Source organism: Triplophysa dalaica, chromosome 24 (assembly GCF_015846415.1).
Source record: "Triplophysa dalaica isolate WHDGS20190420 chromosome 24, ASM1584641v1, whole genome shotgun sequence".
In the NCBI taxonomy this organism is placed as follows: domain Eukaryota; kingdom Metazoa; phylum Chordata; class Actinopteri; order Cypriniformes; family Nemacheilidae; genus Triplophysa; species Triplophysa dalaica.
The window spans coordinates 13,562,617-13,576,929 of record NC_079565.1 but is presented as its reverse complement, the minus strand read 5'-3'; the positions used below and the strand labels follow the sequence as shown (position 1 = coordinate 13,576,929).

The 14,313-nt window shown below is 39.6% G+C and overlaps 1 protein-coding gene across 2 annotated transcripts in view; it reads left to right on the top strand.

The window, feature by feature from the left end:
- Nucleotides 1–14,313, top strand: part of nup160 (nucleoporin 160) — a 70,250-nt gene that overhangs the window by 2,432 nt on the left and 53,505 nt on the right. For both annotated transcript variants that reach the window (XM_056739877.1, XM_056739876.1), the window contains exons 3-12: nucleotides 69–279; nucleotides 371–596; nucleotides 674–749; nucleotides 856–970; nucleotides 11,087–11,326; nucleotides 11,401–11,498; nucleotides 12,366–12,450; nucleotides 12,529–12,597; nucleotides 13,147–13,230; nucleotides 13,307–13,477. In XM_056739877.1, the coding sequence (XP_056595855.1) occupies nucleotides 69–279; nucleotides 371–596; nucleotides 674–749; nucleotides 856–970; nucleotides 11,087–11,326; nucleotides 11,401–11,498; nucleotides 12,366–12,450; nucleotides 12,529–12,597; nucleotides 13,147–13,230; nucleotides 13,307–13,477 (1,375 nt within the window). The remainder of the gene's footprint in view (nucleotides 1–68; nucleotides 280–370; nucleotides 597–673; nucleotides 750–855; nucleotides 971–11,086; nucleotides 11,327–11,400; nucleotides 11,499–12,365; nucleotides 12,451–12,528; nucleotides 12,598–13,146; nucleotides 13,231–13,306; nucleotides 13,478–14,313) is intronic.

The following is a 14,313-nucleotide window of genomic DNA, read 5'->3' as shown; positions in this document are numbered from 1 at the left end:
GTTTGTGACTGTAGATATTCTCTCTTATATACTCTTTTCTATGTACGCTTCAAAATTTTTATCTGCAGGTCAACTTCAGGTGACACCGTTCAGTTTGTTGAGCAGTCGCTGGACACCAACCTTCTGAATAATGCCGTACGACTGCGTATCCCACACTGCCCTCTGCTGCCAGGAGGAGTTCACATTCAGGAGACACTCAACAACATATTGATCCTGATCGCCACAAGCCAAACCGTCCATCGGCTAGTTTTGCCGCACCCTACGCACATGTACCACAGCGTGAGTAGCACCTTTGTTTACGTAACATGTCATTCTTATATTACATTAACTGCCTACTGTTCAGCAAGATCTGAAATATGTCCCTCCACAGGATCTGGTCACTGAACTCCAGATGCAGTCAATCTTCACAGATATCGGAAAGCTAAACCTAAAGGATCCGGCCCACTGTTATGTCCTCCCATTCGCTCAAGGCTCACAGCCGACAGGCCCCTCCACTACGGCCGCTTGGATCAGTCCTCAGGGGGAAGCACTTTTCGCTCTTGGTTCACCTTTGGGTGGCATTATGATCATCACTTTACCTCCTCATGATCAAGAAGGTATTTTTCTCCTTCTAAGACTTCTTCTCTGTAAATACCAGTGTGTACAGACTAAAATACTTTTTTTTGTGATAAAGGGACTGTGTCTGTGGTGGAGCTGAAGCAGAGTTCAGTGATACAGAGAATAGCAGGCTGGATGCCCACTGCCATCAGGTGGAATACTTGAGTTGAATGAAGTTATTTAGTCGCCCACAAATAAAAGCTTGTCATATCAATTTTCAGAAACACGCACATTTTAAATTAAGTTTCTTTCACACAGGGGCGATCAGAGTCCGTATGATCTTGCCATTAGTCTGGTTGTTCACCAGCTAGAAGATGACACCTTTGTGTTTGCCCTTTGTCAGGATCATAAGCTCAGGATGTGGTCATTTAAGGTTAGTGTGACTTCAGGATGGGGCTTACAGTTGTGCTCAAAATTATGTATACCCTAGGGTAAAAATGACCAAAGAAGACCTTGAAAATAAATCTGCATCATTGTTCATTAAGCCTTTTATTCTTTTTTTTTTTTTTACAAAAATCAAACCTTTCATAAGAGAACAAGAATTTTGATTAAATGGGAGGGACGTTTATAGTTATTAAACCCTTTAGGGATCAGGTCTGGGAACTTGGCTGACCATGGCAGATGCTTGGTCTTGTGCTCAGCGACCCGTTTTGTTTGATAATTGTCCTGTTGGAAGCTCCAAACTTGGCCCACTATCTAGCAGGGCCAGTCATGTTTAGATCTTTGCTGGAATCCATGATGGCTGAACAAGATATCCAGGATCTCCAGCATAGAATTAAGCCCAAAACATTAAAGATACAGAAATAGATTTAACTTTAACATTGGGTACCAAAGAACCTGTCCTGTTTTATGTTCCAGTAGCATGTGTTACTTTTCAAATGTTCTATGGTGAGATGAAACAGGACGATGAAAAAATAGCTTTTTAGCAGAAAACCCTTAAAGGGGCGATTTCACGAATATGATACAACCTTTTCTGTGTTTAGGTGCTATAATCGGTTCCCCGGTTCATATACCAACCACCCCGAAAACGTTCATAAAAGTACACCACGTTAGCTTTGGTTTGTTATACCTTTCTCTGAAGCATGTGAAAAAATCAGCTCTTCAAAATACGCTCCCTCGGTGACGTGGTGGAGGGATCTCATTATAATATCATCGCTCCTTAATATGCTCCTTTACACCCACGGCAAGCCATTTTGTTTTTCGCAGGTGACAGGAGTGTATCGGTTCTGACGCAATGGCGAGATTCGTGCCAAACATGCTAACACTTCTGTCGTTGCGTGCACAGACCACTGTTCCCAGCAATGGATATATTTTAGTGGTGGGCATAGATTAATTTTTTTAATCTAGATTAATCTAGATTAATTCCAAGATTAATCTAGATTAATCTAGATTAAAATGGCTCATTTGAATTCTGCCGAAGGCATTCAGAATATGTGTGATACCCAAATAATGACTAAAAGTAAGTCTTTGAGAACGGGTTTCTCGAGCCAGGTGGCGCATTAGACCAGGGGCTCATCTCCTGTTTCCAAAATGCATCACAAACTGCTTGAGAAATCTGTTCTACTATGATAATTGGTGATGAAAATTAAATTATGTTCAATAAAATGAACTTGTGTTTACTTCCGCATTAGCTAAGCGATGATTTGCGTTTAGGTGGTACTTGAGACTGGAAGAGCTCCTACAATACATTTACATTTAGTCATTTAGCAGACGCTTTTATCCAAAGCGACTTACAAAGAGTGAGGGAGCAACAAGCGATATGTCATACAGGAGCCATAATACATTAGATCTCAATACAAAGTTACTGGTTTCAACTAAAGCTAGACCACTACCTGTTGAGAGAAAGTTTTTTTTTTTTAAACCAATTCCGCATTGCACAAGGTGCAAACAACCTTAGTCTTGTAGAGGTTTCTATTGGGAAGCTTCTTAAAAATTAATATTCCCTGAAGCAAACCCGGCGGCTTCATAGCTGCATCCATGTTAGCACGTCACGTTTGATGCGGTAATTTCACAGTAAAGTTATGTTGTGTTCAGACCAAACGCGAATGGCGTGTCAAGCGCGAGTGATTTATATGTTAATGCAAAGAGCCAATAGACCTACTTGCTGCGCGAATCGCGCGAATGAAGCCCTGGTTATAAGATGATGAGGCGGCTTCTGCTTCCGCGAATGACGCGAATCACGCGAGTTGAAAAATCTCGTTCTCGCCCGGTGCAGTGCAGTTAAGCTGGTATACATCCGCGCTAAAATATCAAGGTGAAAGTCATCATAGCTTGCGTAGTATAGACCCAGCTCCCAACCCAACTTTGAGAATAGATTAACGGCAACATTTTTTTTATCGCGCGATAAGAGTCTCACTGCGTTAACGCCGTTAACGGCCCACCACTAATATATTTTGTTTTCAATGGAAATCACCCACACTGAACGATGCAAATCAGCAAATGAAGACTTTGTAAGTACTGATATTTTTTAAGTAAGACATCAGGGACCTGTGGCAACTTAAAAGTAGATAAAATGTCAATGTGACACGTTTGTCCGTTCAATCATAGATAGCAATGTGTGTGGCTTGTAAACACCTGTGGGATAGTCCTGTGTAACGTTACTTTCACGTAGAGAAAATGCGATACGTATGTCTTGAGTAACTTCACTGATAGAAAGCAGTGTTTATGGTTTGTAAACATGCAACGGGTTTGTCATAATAACATGATTTCCCGCCATCCTCGCGTTTTGTTATTTCACCCTTGAAACCCAGTGATGCGTATGAAGGTCTCCCTCCCGAAAGCGGTCTTGACCAGAACAACAGAGACCGGAGCGCCGTTGCAAATTGCCCCCTTGGAAACAGGAGTGCTTATAGAAAACAATGTGTTTCGTGTTCAAAGACGAGACACGGTAGTTTCTCATTTGCTTTGTGAACCTACTGTCTTGGGTAGGCTACTTTCACTTGTAGTAAGCAGTGTGTATGGTTTGTAAATAGGCAATCGGTTTGTCTTGTTTTCACGTATATAGAAAACGTGACGCCTTTGATAGGAGTCTGTTCACTTATAGAAAAAAATGTGTTTGGTGTTTAAAGACGAGACCTTGTTTCTCATTCACTTTATGTGAAGGTGAAAGCTCTTTTTAATTTTTTCGTTGGAAGCACAGGCCCTGGGTGTGTTTTCTGCTGAAAAGGGGGTGGAGACTACCAGCTCATTTGCACATAAAGAGACACACACCAAAACAGCGCGTTTCTAGTCTCATGCAAAACTGGGCAACTACAGCATTGTATAATAAAAGATCCCTGGTGTATTTCGAGCTGAAACATCAGACACATTCTGTGAAACCCTATGATTTATATTACATTTGTGTAAAAGTAGATGATCTCCCCTTTAAGATGGGTTTGGTGTACACGCACTGTAAAAAAAACATGCACTCTATCTTCAATGTGTTGGGCCTAATTCTCTGCTGGAGATTCTGGATATCTTGTTCAAAATGAAGGCATCATCGATTCTAGAAAGTATCAACAGATAAAAAATCTAAACCTCACAGTCCCTACTAGGAGTCACATAATGGGCAAAGTTTGTATCTTTCAACGGGAAAATAATCTAAATACAAACATTAAATCACAACAGGTCACTGAGCACTAGGGCTGGACGATATGGCCAAAATTTGTATTGTAATATATTTCTTCATTTCGTTCGATACGATATAATTCCGTTAACGATATGAACAATATTACATAGAGCAAAATGTAAGATATAAGTTGAGAGACCACTCTGGTATGAACAATAAAATGCTGATCAAAATCATTCTAGATGCCAACAGTGTGCAAAGCTACATGATAAGAATAAAATATTTTTGGGTAGGACATTGTTCTTACCTTAAATATCAAATATTAAAGTCACGTTACCAATAAAAGAGAGAATAACTTCTCTAAATGTGCTTCAAAGCATGGAAGATCTTCAAAGCTCTACACAGGCAAAGGCCTCCCATTACTTGACTCTTTTTGCTTGGAAGCCTGCTTTTGACATATTCATCTAAATTGATAATCTTCAGTTATTAATGTCCACTGAATTTTATGTATGACTCTATTTCCATTTTTTGTTTAAACTTGTTTGTGCTTATTTTCCTATAAACGTGTACTTAAGATGAAATGAGATGATCCGTTGTAGCTTGTGCATCATGGCTGTCGCACACACCTTGAACACAGAACAATAGGTTACTCTTTGTAATGAGGTTCAATAAGAGGAAGGAACTAGGCGGGAACCAGCGAACATTCAAATAAAGTTTTAATAAAATAAACAAACAAAAACACGGAAGTAAAATGCGATAAGAACCTAAATACAAACTAAACCCTTGTCCGAGCCTGGTCCTCTCTCGTCAGCAGTCCCAACGCTCGTCCTCTTATGCTCCCGATTTTCTCCATGAGATATGCGGGACCGGTGTGCACACAGCTGATTCCAACTATCAATCACGCCACCGGCCCGCCTCACAGCTCTCGTCACGCCTTCCACACCACATACCCCCATCGCCCCTTACAGGCCGGGGGTACCACCAACGAGACAAGGGAACGGAGACGGGAGCACCAGGAGTGACAGGGACGACAGAGGAGAGAGGAAAAAAAGGTCCGGTTCCCCGACACACTGTCACTCGGACTTCAGCCAGCCGAGAGGCTCTTCCTCGCGGTGCTATGTGATGGTGCTGGACGTCCGGTGGACGGCCCGATCCGCCTCCTGGCGGTTGGCGATGGCTCCTCCGTGTGAGGGCAGTGGCAGCGAGTCAGTCGCCATTTCCTGCTCCTCACCTTTATGGCTGTTGGTAGCAGGATTCCGGCTCACTGCCAACGGCGCCGACTCCTCCGCTCCCTCTTGGACGGCCTCCACCCCACCTCGGCCCAAGAGCACGGCAGCAAGCTCTACGTCCCAGCCGAATCCTCGCTCCAGAACCTCCAGCTCGGGCAGGAATTAGGCGGGAACCGGCGAACATTCAAGTAAAGACAACAAAAACACGGAAGTAAAATAAATAAGAACATAAATACAAACTAAACACATGTCCGGGCCTGGTCCTCTCTCGTCAGCAGACCGGTCGCTCGTCCTCTTATGCTCCAAATTTCCTCTGTGAGATATGCGGGACCGGTGTGCGCACAGCAGATTCCAACTATTAATCACGCCACCGGCCCCGCCTCACAGCTCTCGTCATTCCTTCCTCACCACACTCTCGGAACCATCGGAAACATCAAGTGGAGAGATCCCCCAGCTTTGCCCCCTCTTACTGCATGAGAAGCGAATATACTAACTTGTGAACAACAGTGCAGGCAGACCTTATATGCTCTCAGGTAAGGGGGTGGGGCCATACCTGGCATTGGCTATGCGCTTTTGTCTGTCTAGTTAGATTTGGTGCAATTGGATGCTTCTGCAGAGGTCAGGTACAGATTCCCTTCCCATAGGTGGATCTCTCCACACGATGTTTCAGAGCACCGGGGTTATGAGAGTAACCTTTTATTTCGCTTGCATAGCAAAACTGATCGACAACCATGATGCACATATACTTTAGCGTAAGAGAGGTGGCACTATCAGACACTACTTGAGCAAAGTTCTCCTGCGGAGTAATTACGGTTCAATGCTGGGCAAAACGGATTAAAATTACACGCAATGTGATGTGCGATTGTCGTCATTTGCACTCACTTGGGAAACCGATATACTGCCGGTTAGAATAAAACAGAAAAAAAAAAAAATGTCATTAAGGACACAACTTTAAGGTACATTTTGTAGAAATCACTGCTACAGGGCACCCGATCAAAACATCAACAATCGCGTAAGCTGTGTAGAAGCGTGGAATGATGGGATATGTTGTCTTCAGCTCCACCGCTGATGGTACCGCTGATACATCAATCAGATGGGAACGAGAAATCATGTCAGCAAATGAGGTACAGTAATAAAGTTTTATAAATGTTGCGTTTGATGAAATGAATTCCACCCGAGTAATGTAAGGTTTAAAACTAAATTGTTAGTCATATATGTTACAGTTATTGTCCAATTCGATGGTGTGATTACACTGCGCAGTTTTAAGTGTTCAAATCAATCATAGTAAAAGTTATTTTGAACGTACCCACATCATTGCAATAACGATAGAGAGTAAAAATACAAACTACTTCCGCATCTGTCTACGTCAGCATGACGCGGTTGCTATGTCAGTAAAAGCAGTAACATTGGGTAACGCGGATATGACGCCATTGACAGGCGGCTTAAAGGCCCCTGTCCACTGTTTGGAATGGCGATTTTTGATCGTTTGACATTTGAAAACATTTGAGATATTGTAAGAACTCCGCTGAAAAAATATATAACATTGGCCTAAAGGTTTTTGGATATTTTACTGCAAAATTCTTATTAACGAAACTAACGATTATAGTTTGTAGCGTGGACAAATCGCTTGTATCCGTCATTATGGTAAAACACGTCATCAGAGCGCCTATTAGTCTATTAACAGTAGTAGAAAAATGAAAATACACTTTAGTTTACTTATGGAATTTGTGGTTAAACATTTCTAACCATAGTTATTGTAGGTTAACCATGAAATATGTAATAATTTTGAAGCAATGTCCTACATATTACATAGCTAAATGAACAATTTTTTTGTCAGAACCTCTTGTAAATTATGTATTACTTTTAGTCATCATTCAGAACCGTAAAAGACTCTCAATCTCTATTTGAAACAAAAGAATCGTGATCCTCAATTTATCCAGAATCGTGCAGCTCTAGTTAAAATACATAATTGAACTAAGGTGTACTAAAATGGGATTTTATATTTTTATCATATCGTAATATTGATATCGACTGGACAGTGAAAAGTACAATGATATGAATTTGAGTATTCAATATCGCCCACCCCTAGTACAACTGCTTAATACAATGTGTAAATAGTGCATAAAAACAGCACGTAACGTTCTGTATACTTTTAGACAAACCACTGACGCCCATCATAATGATGCTTTGTGAGTTATTTTGCCCTAGCTGTGTCCCCAATGACATACTATGCACTATGCCCTTAAACTATGCACTATGCACTCAAATATGTAGTGTATGTGTTTTAGGAGGGTAGTAGCATCCCAAATGGAATACTAAACCGATTTACACTAACTGTAAGTATATAGGTTTCCCAGACGAGCGCAAACCACGGCACAATGCGTATCAAAAAAAAAACATTGTGTATTTTAAATTTAATGTCGTTTTCATGTATTTTGCCCAGCAATACTTTAGTCATCATCAGATTGAAGCGTTATCACTCTGAGAGTTTTGCTCGAGCAGCATCTATAATAATCATAAAGCCTATTAGAATTGTTTGCATTTATTCAATAAAATGTGTTAATAATAAAGTCCAGAGGATTCCAGCATTTCTAGATACATAATTTGCTATTATTCATAGGGTGGGGATTATACTAATTGTGAATGAGCATGCATGCACGCCATGTAGTGACTGGAATTCATTAACATACACACATTTAACTACGAAATTGACATTTACAAAGTTTTTGTGAATATGGAGGAAATTTTTCGGGTAAGGTCTGTTTTACGTGCAAATTACTCGGATTTTACTCATATATTTGTGTTACATAAATGGCGCCCACTATGTTGTGTTCACAATGTAGCCTAGTATTGTTGTCCTGCATACCATGTCAGAGGTCCACACGTAACAGAATGTCCGTTGGAGCAGAACTCATGGTAATGGTAACGGTCAGAAATTCAGGGGGAGTGGGCAGGATTAAAAAAACAGTCCCACGCGTGGCTCTATTCTGAAGTTCTAAATTGAGATGCCTGTTCTAAATTCTCATTGACATGGATCCACCGAATCCAACATACATGTTTATACTTGGTTGGCGTTTGTTGGATGATTAATTGAATCCAGAATAAAAGTTTGTGTTTAAAAGATATATATCTGTGTAATGCGTTTAAAAATGTAAATATACAAATGAATAAGCATTTATATACAGTGGGTACGGAAAGGATTCAGATCCCCTTAATTTTTTTCACTCTTTGTTATATTGCAGCCATTTGCTAAAATCATTTGTTCATTTTTTCCCTCACTAATGTACACACAGCACACCATATTGGCAGAAAAACACAAGAAAACTGAAATATCACATGGTCCCAAGTACTCAGACACTTTGCTGTGATACTCATATATTTAACTCCGGTGCTGTCCATTTCTTCTGATCATCCTTGAGATGGTTCTACACCTTCATTTGAGAAAACCAGGCACTGCTCATCACCTGTCCACTACAGTCCCAACAGTGAAGCATGGTGGTGGCAGCATCAGCTGCAGGGACAGGACGACTGGTTGCAATCGAGGGAAGGATGAATGCAGCCAAGTACAGGGATATCCTGAACGAAAACCTTCTCCAGAGTGCTCAGGACCTCAGACTGGGCCGAAGGTTTACCTTCCAACGAGACAATGACCCTAAGCATACAGCTAAAATAACGAAGGAGTGGCTTCACAACAACTCCGTGACTGTTCTTGAATGGCCCAGCCAGAGCCCTGACTGTAACCCAATTGAGCATCTCTGGAGAGACCTAAAAATGGCCGTCCACCAACATTTACCATCCAACCTGACAGAACTGGAGAGGATCTGCAAGGAGGGATGGCAGAGGATCCCCAAATCCAGGTGTGAAAAACTTGTTGCATCTTTCCCAAAAAGACATATGGCTGTATTAAATCAAAAGGGTGCTTCTACTAAATATTGCGCAAAGGGTCTGAATACTTGTGATTGAATACCATGTGATATTTCAGTTTTACTTTTTTTAATAAATCTGCAAAAATGTCAACAATTCTGTGTTTTTCTACCAATATGGTGTGCTGTGTGTACATTGAGGGAAAAAAAATGAACTTAAATGATTTGAGCAAATTGCTGCAATATAACACAGAGTGAAAAATTTAAGGGGGTCTGAATACTTTCCGTACCCACTGTATATAAAGTTGTGTAGTGTATTTCGGGAAACCTATTAGTTTAACCACATTAAAATACGTATAATTAATGGTGATTAACCATACCTATTTTACACACTTTACATGATGCAGCAGACCTAATAATAGCGACAAACTAAATGCACTCTTCCACCGAGTGATCAGCAGATCGTATATCAACTCTAAGAAATATTACTTTCCTGGCCTTGGAAACATAACACTCTTACTGTAGTGCAGTACTGCTTCAGAAATTATAACAAATTCAAGCAGTTTAATTGACGTTCATATGTGATAAGTAAACACAGAAATGCAGATATTTAGAAAATAGTTCAGATACTTGCATTGGCTTCCTGATTGTGCTGGGACTAAAACATGTTTCTTTGTCCGGCTCACTAGCTCATTTCAATTTATGGTCGCCTTGTATAAAATACATAACTGTGCTATTCATCATCTCTTAAGGAATGAAGAGGGAAACATTTAGATATGAAACACAAAACGATTATAAGTACATTGACATGTAGTTGGTACAAGAATGTTTAAATTCTTCTTCCTGGTTTTCTGCTGAATTTGTCATGAAATGTGATCTGATCTTCACCAAAGTCACAATTATCATCAAAACCATATTTCTATGTGATAAAACATGAACCGTCATGATCTTTCATGTCTTCATTGAGCACACCTCTTAAACATACAGTGATGGTTAATTTAATAAGTGAACCAGGCCTTTAATCACTGGTTGAACCACATCTGGCAGCAATAACCCGAAGGAAGCACTACCTGTAGACCTGCAGACAGGTCAAGGAGTAACATTTGGAGAATTTGAACTGTTTCAGCTGACCTGTACTTTAGGATGTCTGGTGTGAATGGCTTTCTGGAGGTAATTCCACAGCATCTCTTTTGGATTGAGGTCTGGCCCACTTCAAAAGGTGGATTTTATGCCTTTGGAACCATGCTGTAGTAGATTTTGCTTTAATTTTTAGGGTCATTCATTTGCTGCATAACCCATCTTCTTCTAAGCTTCAGCTTTCAGATCTTGTAGGATTTTCTAAAAACAAATTCATTTTCTCCTCCACAATGGCAAGCGGTCCAAGTACAGAGGCAACAAAGCAGCCCAAATCATTATGCAACCTCCACCATACTTCACTGTTAGGATGATGCTTTTATGTTGCCACATAGTTTTTTACATATGGTTAACTCATGAGTGTGTATTCACCTGCCTTAATGAATCCTGTAAGTCTTGGCTGACATCTGTACACATATCATCTCCATTTTGTCTAACTTTGGACTAATATAAATACAAAATTGATATGCACAGTACATAGACATGTAATATATTATCTAAGCGCAAGCTTTTATTCTGGATGCGATTAATCGCAACAAATTATTTAAAAGTATTTTTTATAAATTAAAATATTTAAATGCTGCATTATTGAAATCATTTCTACAAAACCCCATTAAACAAAAAAATCCAGCAATCTATGTATGTATTGATCTGGCGCTATGAAATGCAAGTGATTGTTTACTGTAGTGATGATGTGGCTCTTATTTGCCTCTCAGCTTCAGATGTGTCTCCTGGTGACTGATATGTTGGAGTACATGCCTGTGGGCAGTGGAGAAATGAGGAATTCTCCAGGACAGGCTCATAAACTCCGACTCTGCTTCACCTCCACAACTGGCCTGTGTCTCGCTGTTTACCTTGCTGTTCCCAATCGCAGCCAGTTCTGTGTGCTGCAGCTGGTGGCCAATGAGAACAGCCGATACAGCCTAGATCACATCTCCACGCTGTTCTCAACACAGGTAAAGCTTGGTACAGAAGATGCGCGATACGTTACAGTGCGGTTACTGATGATGGATATGTCTGTGTTGAACAGGAGACACTGGTGGATTTTGTCTTGACAGCGACTGATGTTTGGGGTCTTTGGCTAGATGATGACAATCAGACTGTGGTGAAGTACATCAGCTTTGAACAGTGAGTACTACTTGGTACAGTTTCTTTTTTTGTTCTGATGCACCAATATAGAAAAATCTACACACAAGAGGCCAAAACCAAAAATGTTTGTGTTAAATTAGCCTGAATACTTTTACATTCTGTTAATTAAAAAAAAATAGTTAAGTGATCAAACAAATTTGTTATTAACAAAATTAATAAAAATATAGGCTATAGTGAGACAGAGGTGGACAGGACAGTAGGATTTGACAAAGGAAACATTTGTAACGATTACAGACCTTATGAGACGAAAATCTTTCCTTTTGGTTTAAACAAGATTAACATGCAATTTGGTTTAATTATTTGTAAATATAATCTCATATACAGTCGTGAAAAAAAATCATTTAATTAGCATTTTTAGATGTATTGTGACCATTCCAGTCCTACGTCTGTAAAATTTAAGAGCATTCAGAGAAAAACACATCTGTTATTTTGACTGTTTCTTCAATTTTAATTTTCTTCAAATAAATGCAACTGGAAACAACATTTTTATTTGAAGTTTGGGAGAAATATTATTAGTAGTTCACAGAATTAACCAAAAATAATAATTTTACATAAACACATCTGTAAATAGTAAATTCTGAAAAACTGAAAATAATTCTGAAATTGTCTCTTTGTTCTCCGCAGCTCTACGTCATTGATTCGGCATATTTATATTTAATTTATGTGAAATTTTACAGCAACGACCCTTTGTTATTCGTTTTCATTGGTTGTTATCAGGGAATTAACAGAATTTAAAAATCAAGCCAATCATTATCTAGTATTACAGATTTTAGATTCTAGTTCATTTATTACATTTGCCTCTTGACCCAGTTAATTTCTGACCCTTTCAACTGTTTTAAACTGCAGTAACATGGCAGGCATGTGGAACCAGGTGTTTGTTCAGCCCTCACCACCAGAGGAAGTTCACACTGGTGAAGATCAAGACCCACGGGTATGAACATTCAGTTAAATGCTGAAATGCTGAAGTGCCCTTTAGGCTCAACTCAAACATTGATGTCTTTTTTAACAGGAAACATATTTGGATATTCTTTTTTCACCAGTACGCTTTTCAGCCGCTGCCATTGTTAAAGCTTTACAGGTAAGATTTTCATTTTCAATTTAATTTACTTGTTCTGGGTCTGATAACACATTAGGAATGGGTACGAGATCGCAAGTGACAGCGGACACGACGGCGACAGTGTCCATCATCAAAACAATGATCATTTGAGTCTAAAATATTTTTTTATAATATTATTTTCATTCAATCTGATTGGCTATGCTGGATTGTCTAGAGCAGTGTGGTTCAGTAGAAGATACCCTTTTCTCTTCTAGCAAAGTTTAAAGCAAAAAATATATCTATGTCTTTAAATACTTTGTTAAATGTCATCAGTCCCTTTTGTTGCAAAGCAGCTTTACAGAGTATAAATAAATAAATGATGTTCCAGTAGCTCTATTAATAAAGTATTGCTTTGGCAACAAAAAGTTGAAGTGTTTGGTGCCTAAATGCATTCACGGGTTTGTAGCCTGAATGCATTTAATGCTACGTCTGCCAAATGTGTAAATGCAACCTTTTGTTTGCGGTCCAAATGGAACCAAAGTTATTCGGTGACCTCTTAGTATTTTCTGCGTAATTGTTTTTTTCCCCCAGATTTACAAGAGGGGAACTGAGGGACATTTTGACTTATCGTGGGAGGAGCTAAAGAAAGAAGTTGTGGTCACACTGGAGAATGAGGTGAGCTGGGACTGTTCATCCCTTGTGTTGATTCCTCTCGGTTTCTGCTTAACATTTTTCCATACATTTTCTCTAGCTTCAGGCCAGTGTGACAGAGTACGAGTTCTCTCAGGAGGACTACCGCCTGCTGCAGGTAGAGTTCTGGTCCAAGTTTTACGCATGCTGTCTGCAGTATCAGGAGGTTCTGTCCAACCCTCTCGCCCTACACGTCAGCCCAACCACAGCCATGGTCTGCATCCTCAAGAAGGTAGCAAGTTTTTCTTGTTTAAGTCAAAATTGCAACAAGTTTAAATTCCTGGTTTTATGTTGCAAATGTAAAAGCATTAGGGATCCATTAGGGTTTCCTCTCTGTTTTTTTTTAAAATCTTTTAGATTTTGCAACCATTTCAGAACAATCTTATAATCAGGCTATATCCAGAACAAGCAAACTATTATTATTAGGGCTGTGTATTTAACGCATAAGTTATAATTAAAGAATTATGGGAACTTAACGTGATTAAAAATTGTACGCATTGAACACCCCAAGTGATTACATTTTTCACCATTTTTTTTACCTCGCTTGGATCACCGTGTAAATTGCATAAATTAGATCTATTTTTCTTCATGAAGGGATTGGGGGTGTAGTTTTATTTAACAGCCGCCCAACAGGATCCTTTCTGCGCTCTCTACGTCATGCACACGGTTATTATAAATGCAAAGTGACCGCTTCCTTCAGAACAGCAATTTGTAAGTTATCTTTATGTATCCAGAGAGTCCGTGAAAATATAAGTCAAACCCAGCGGTTTTGCTTCTCAAAAATGCGTGTGGTGTCATTAAGAGGGGAACTGAACAACGTTTTGTAATGTATACAGAAAGTCCAGACTCTGGAAGTTGAGACATCTATATGATATACTTTAATATTATTACATCATCTATATACAGGGACTAAAATAGTCCATTGAGCTATTTAAAGGTTGGTTGATTTGGAAAGGTGCTAACTTTAGCCTGCTACCACTGATATTATAATCCCACCCTCTATGCGATTCTCCGTCCAAAGCAACACGTCCTCTAAACACATGAATGTATTTTGTAGTGGTGGGCCGT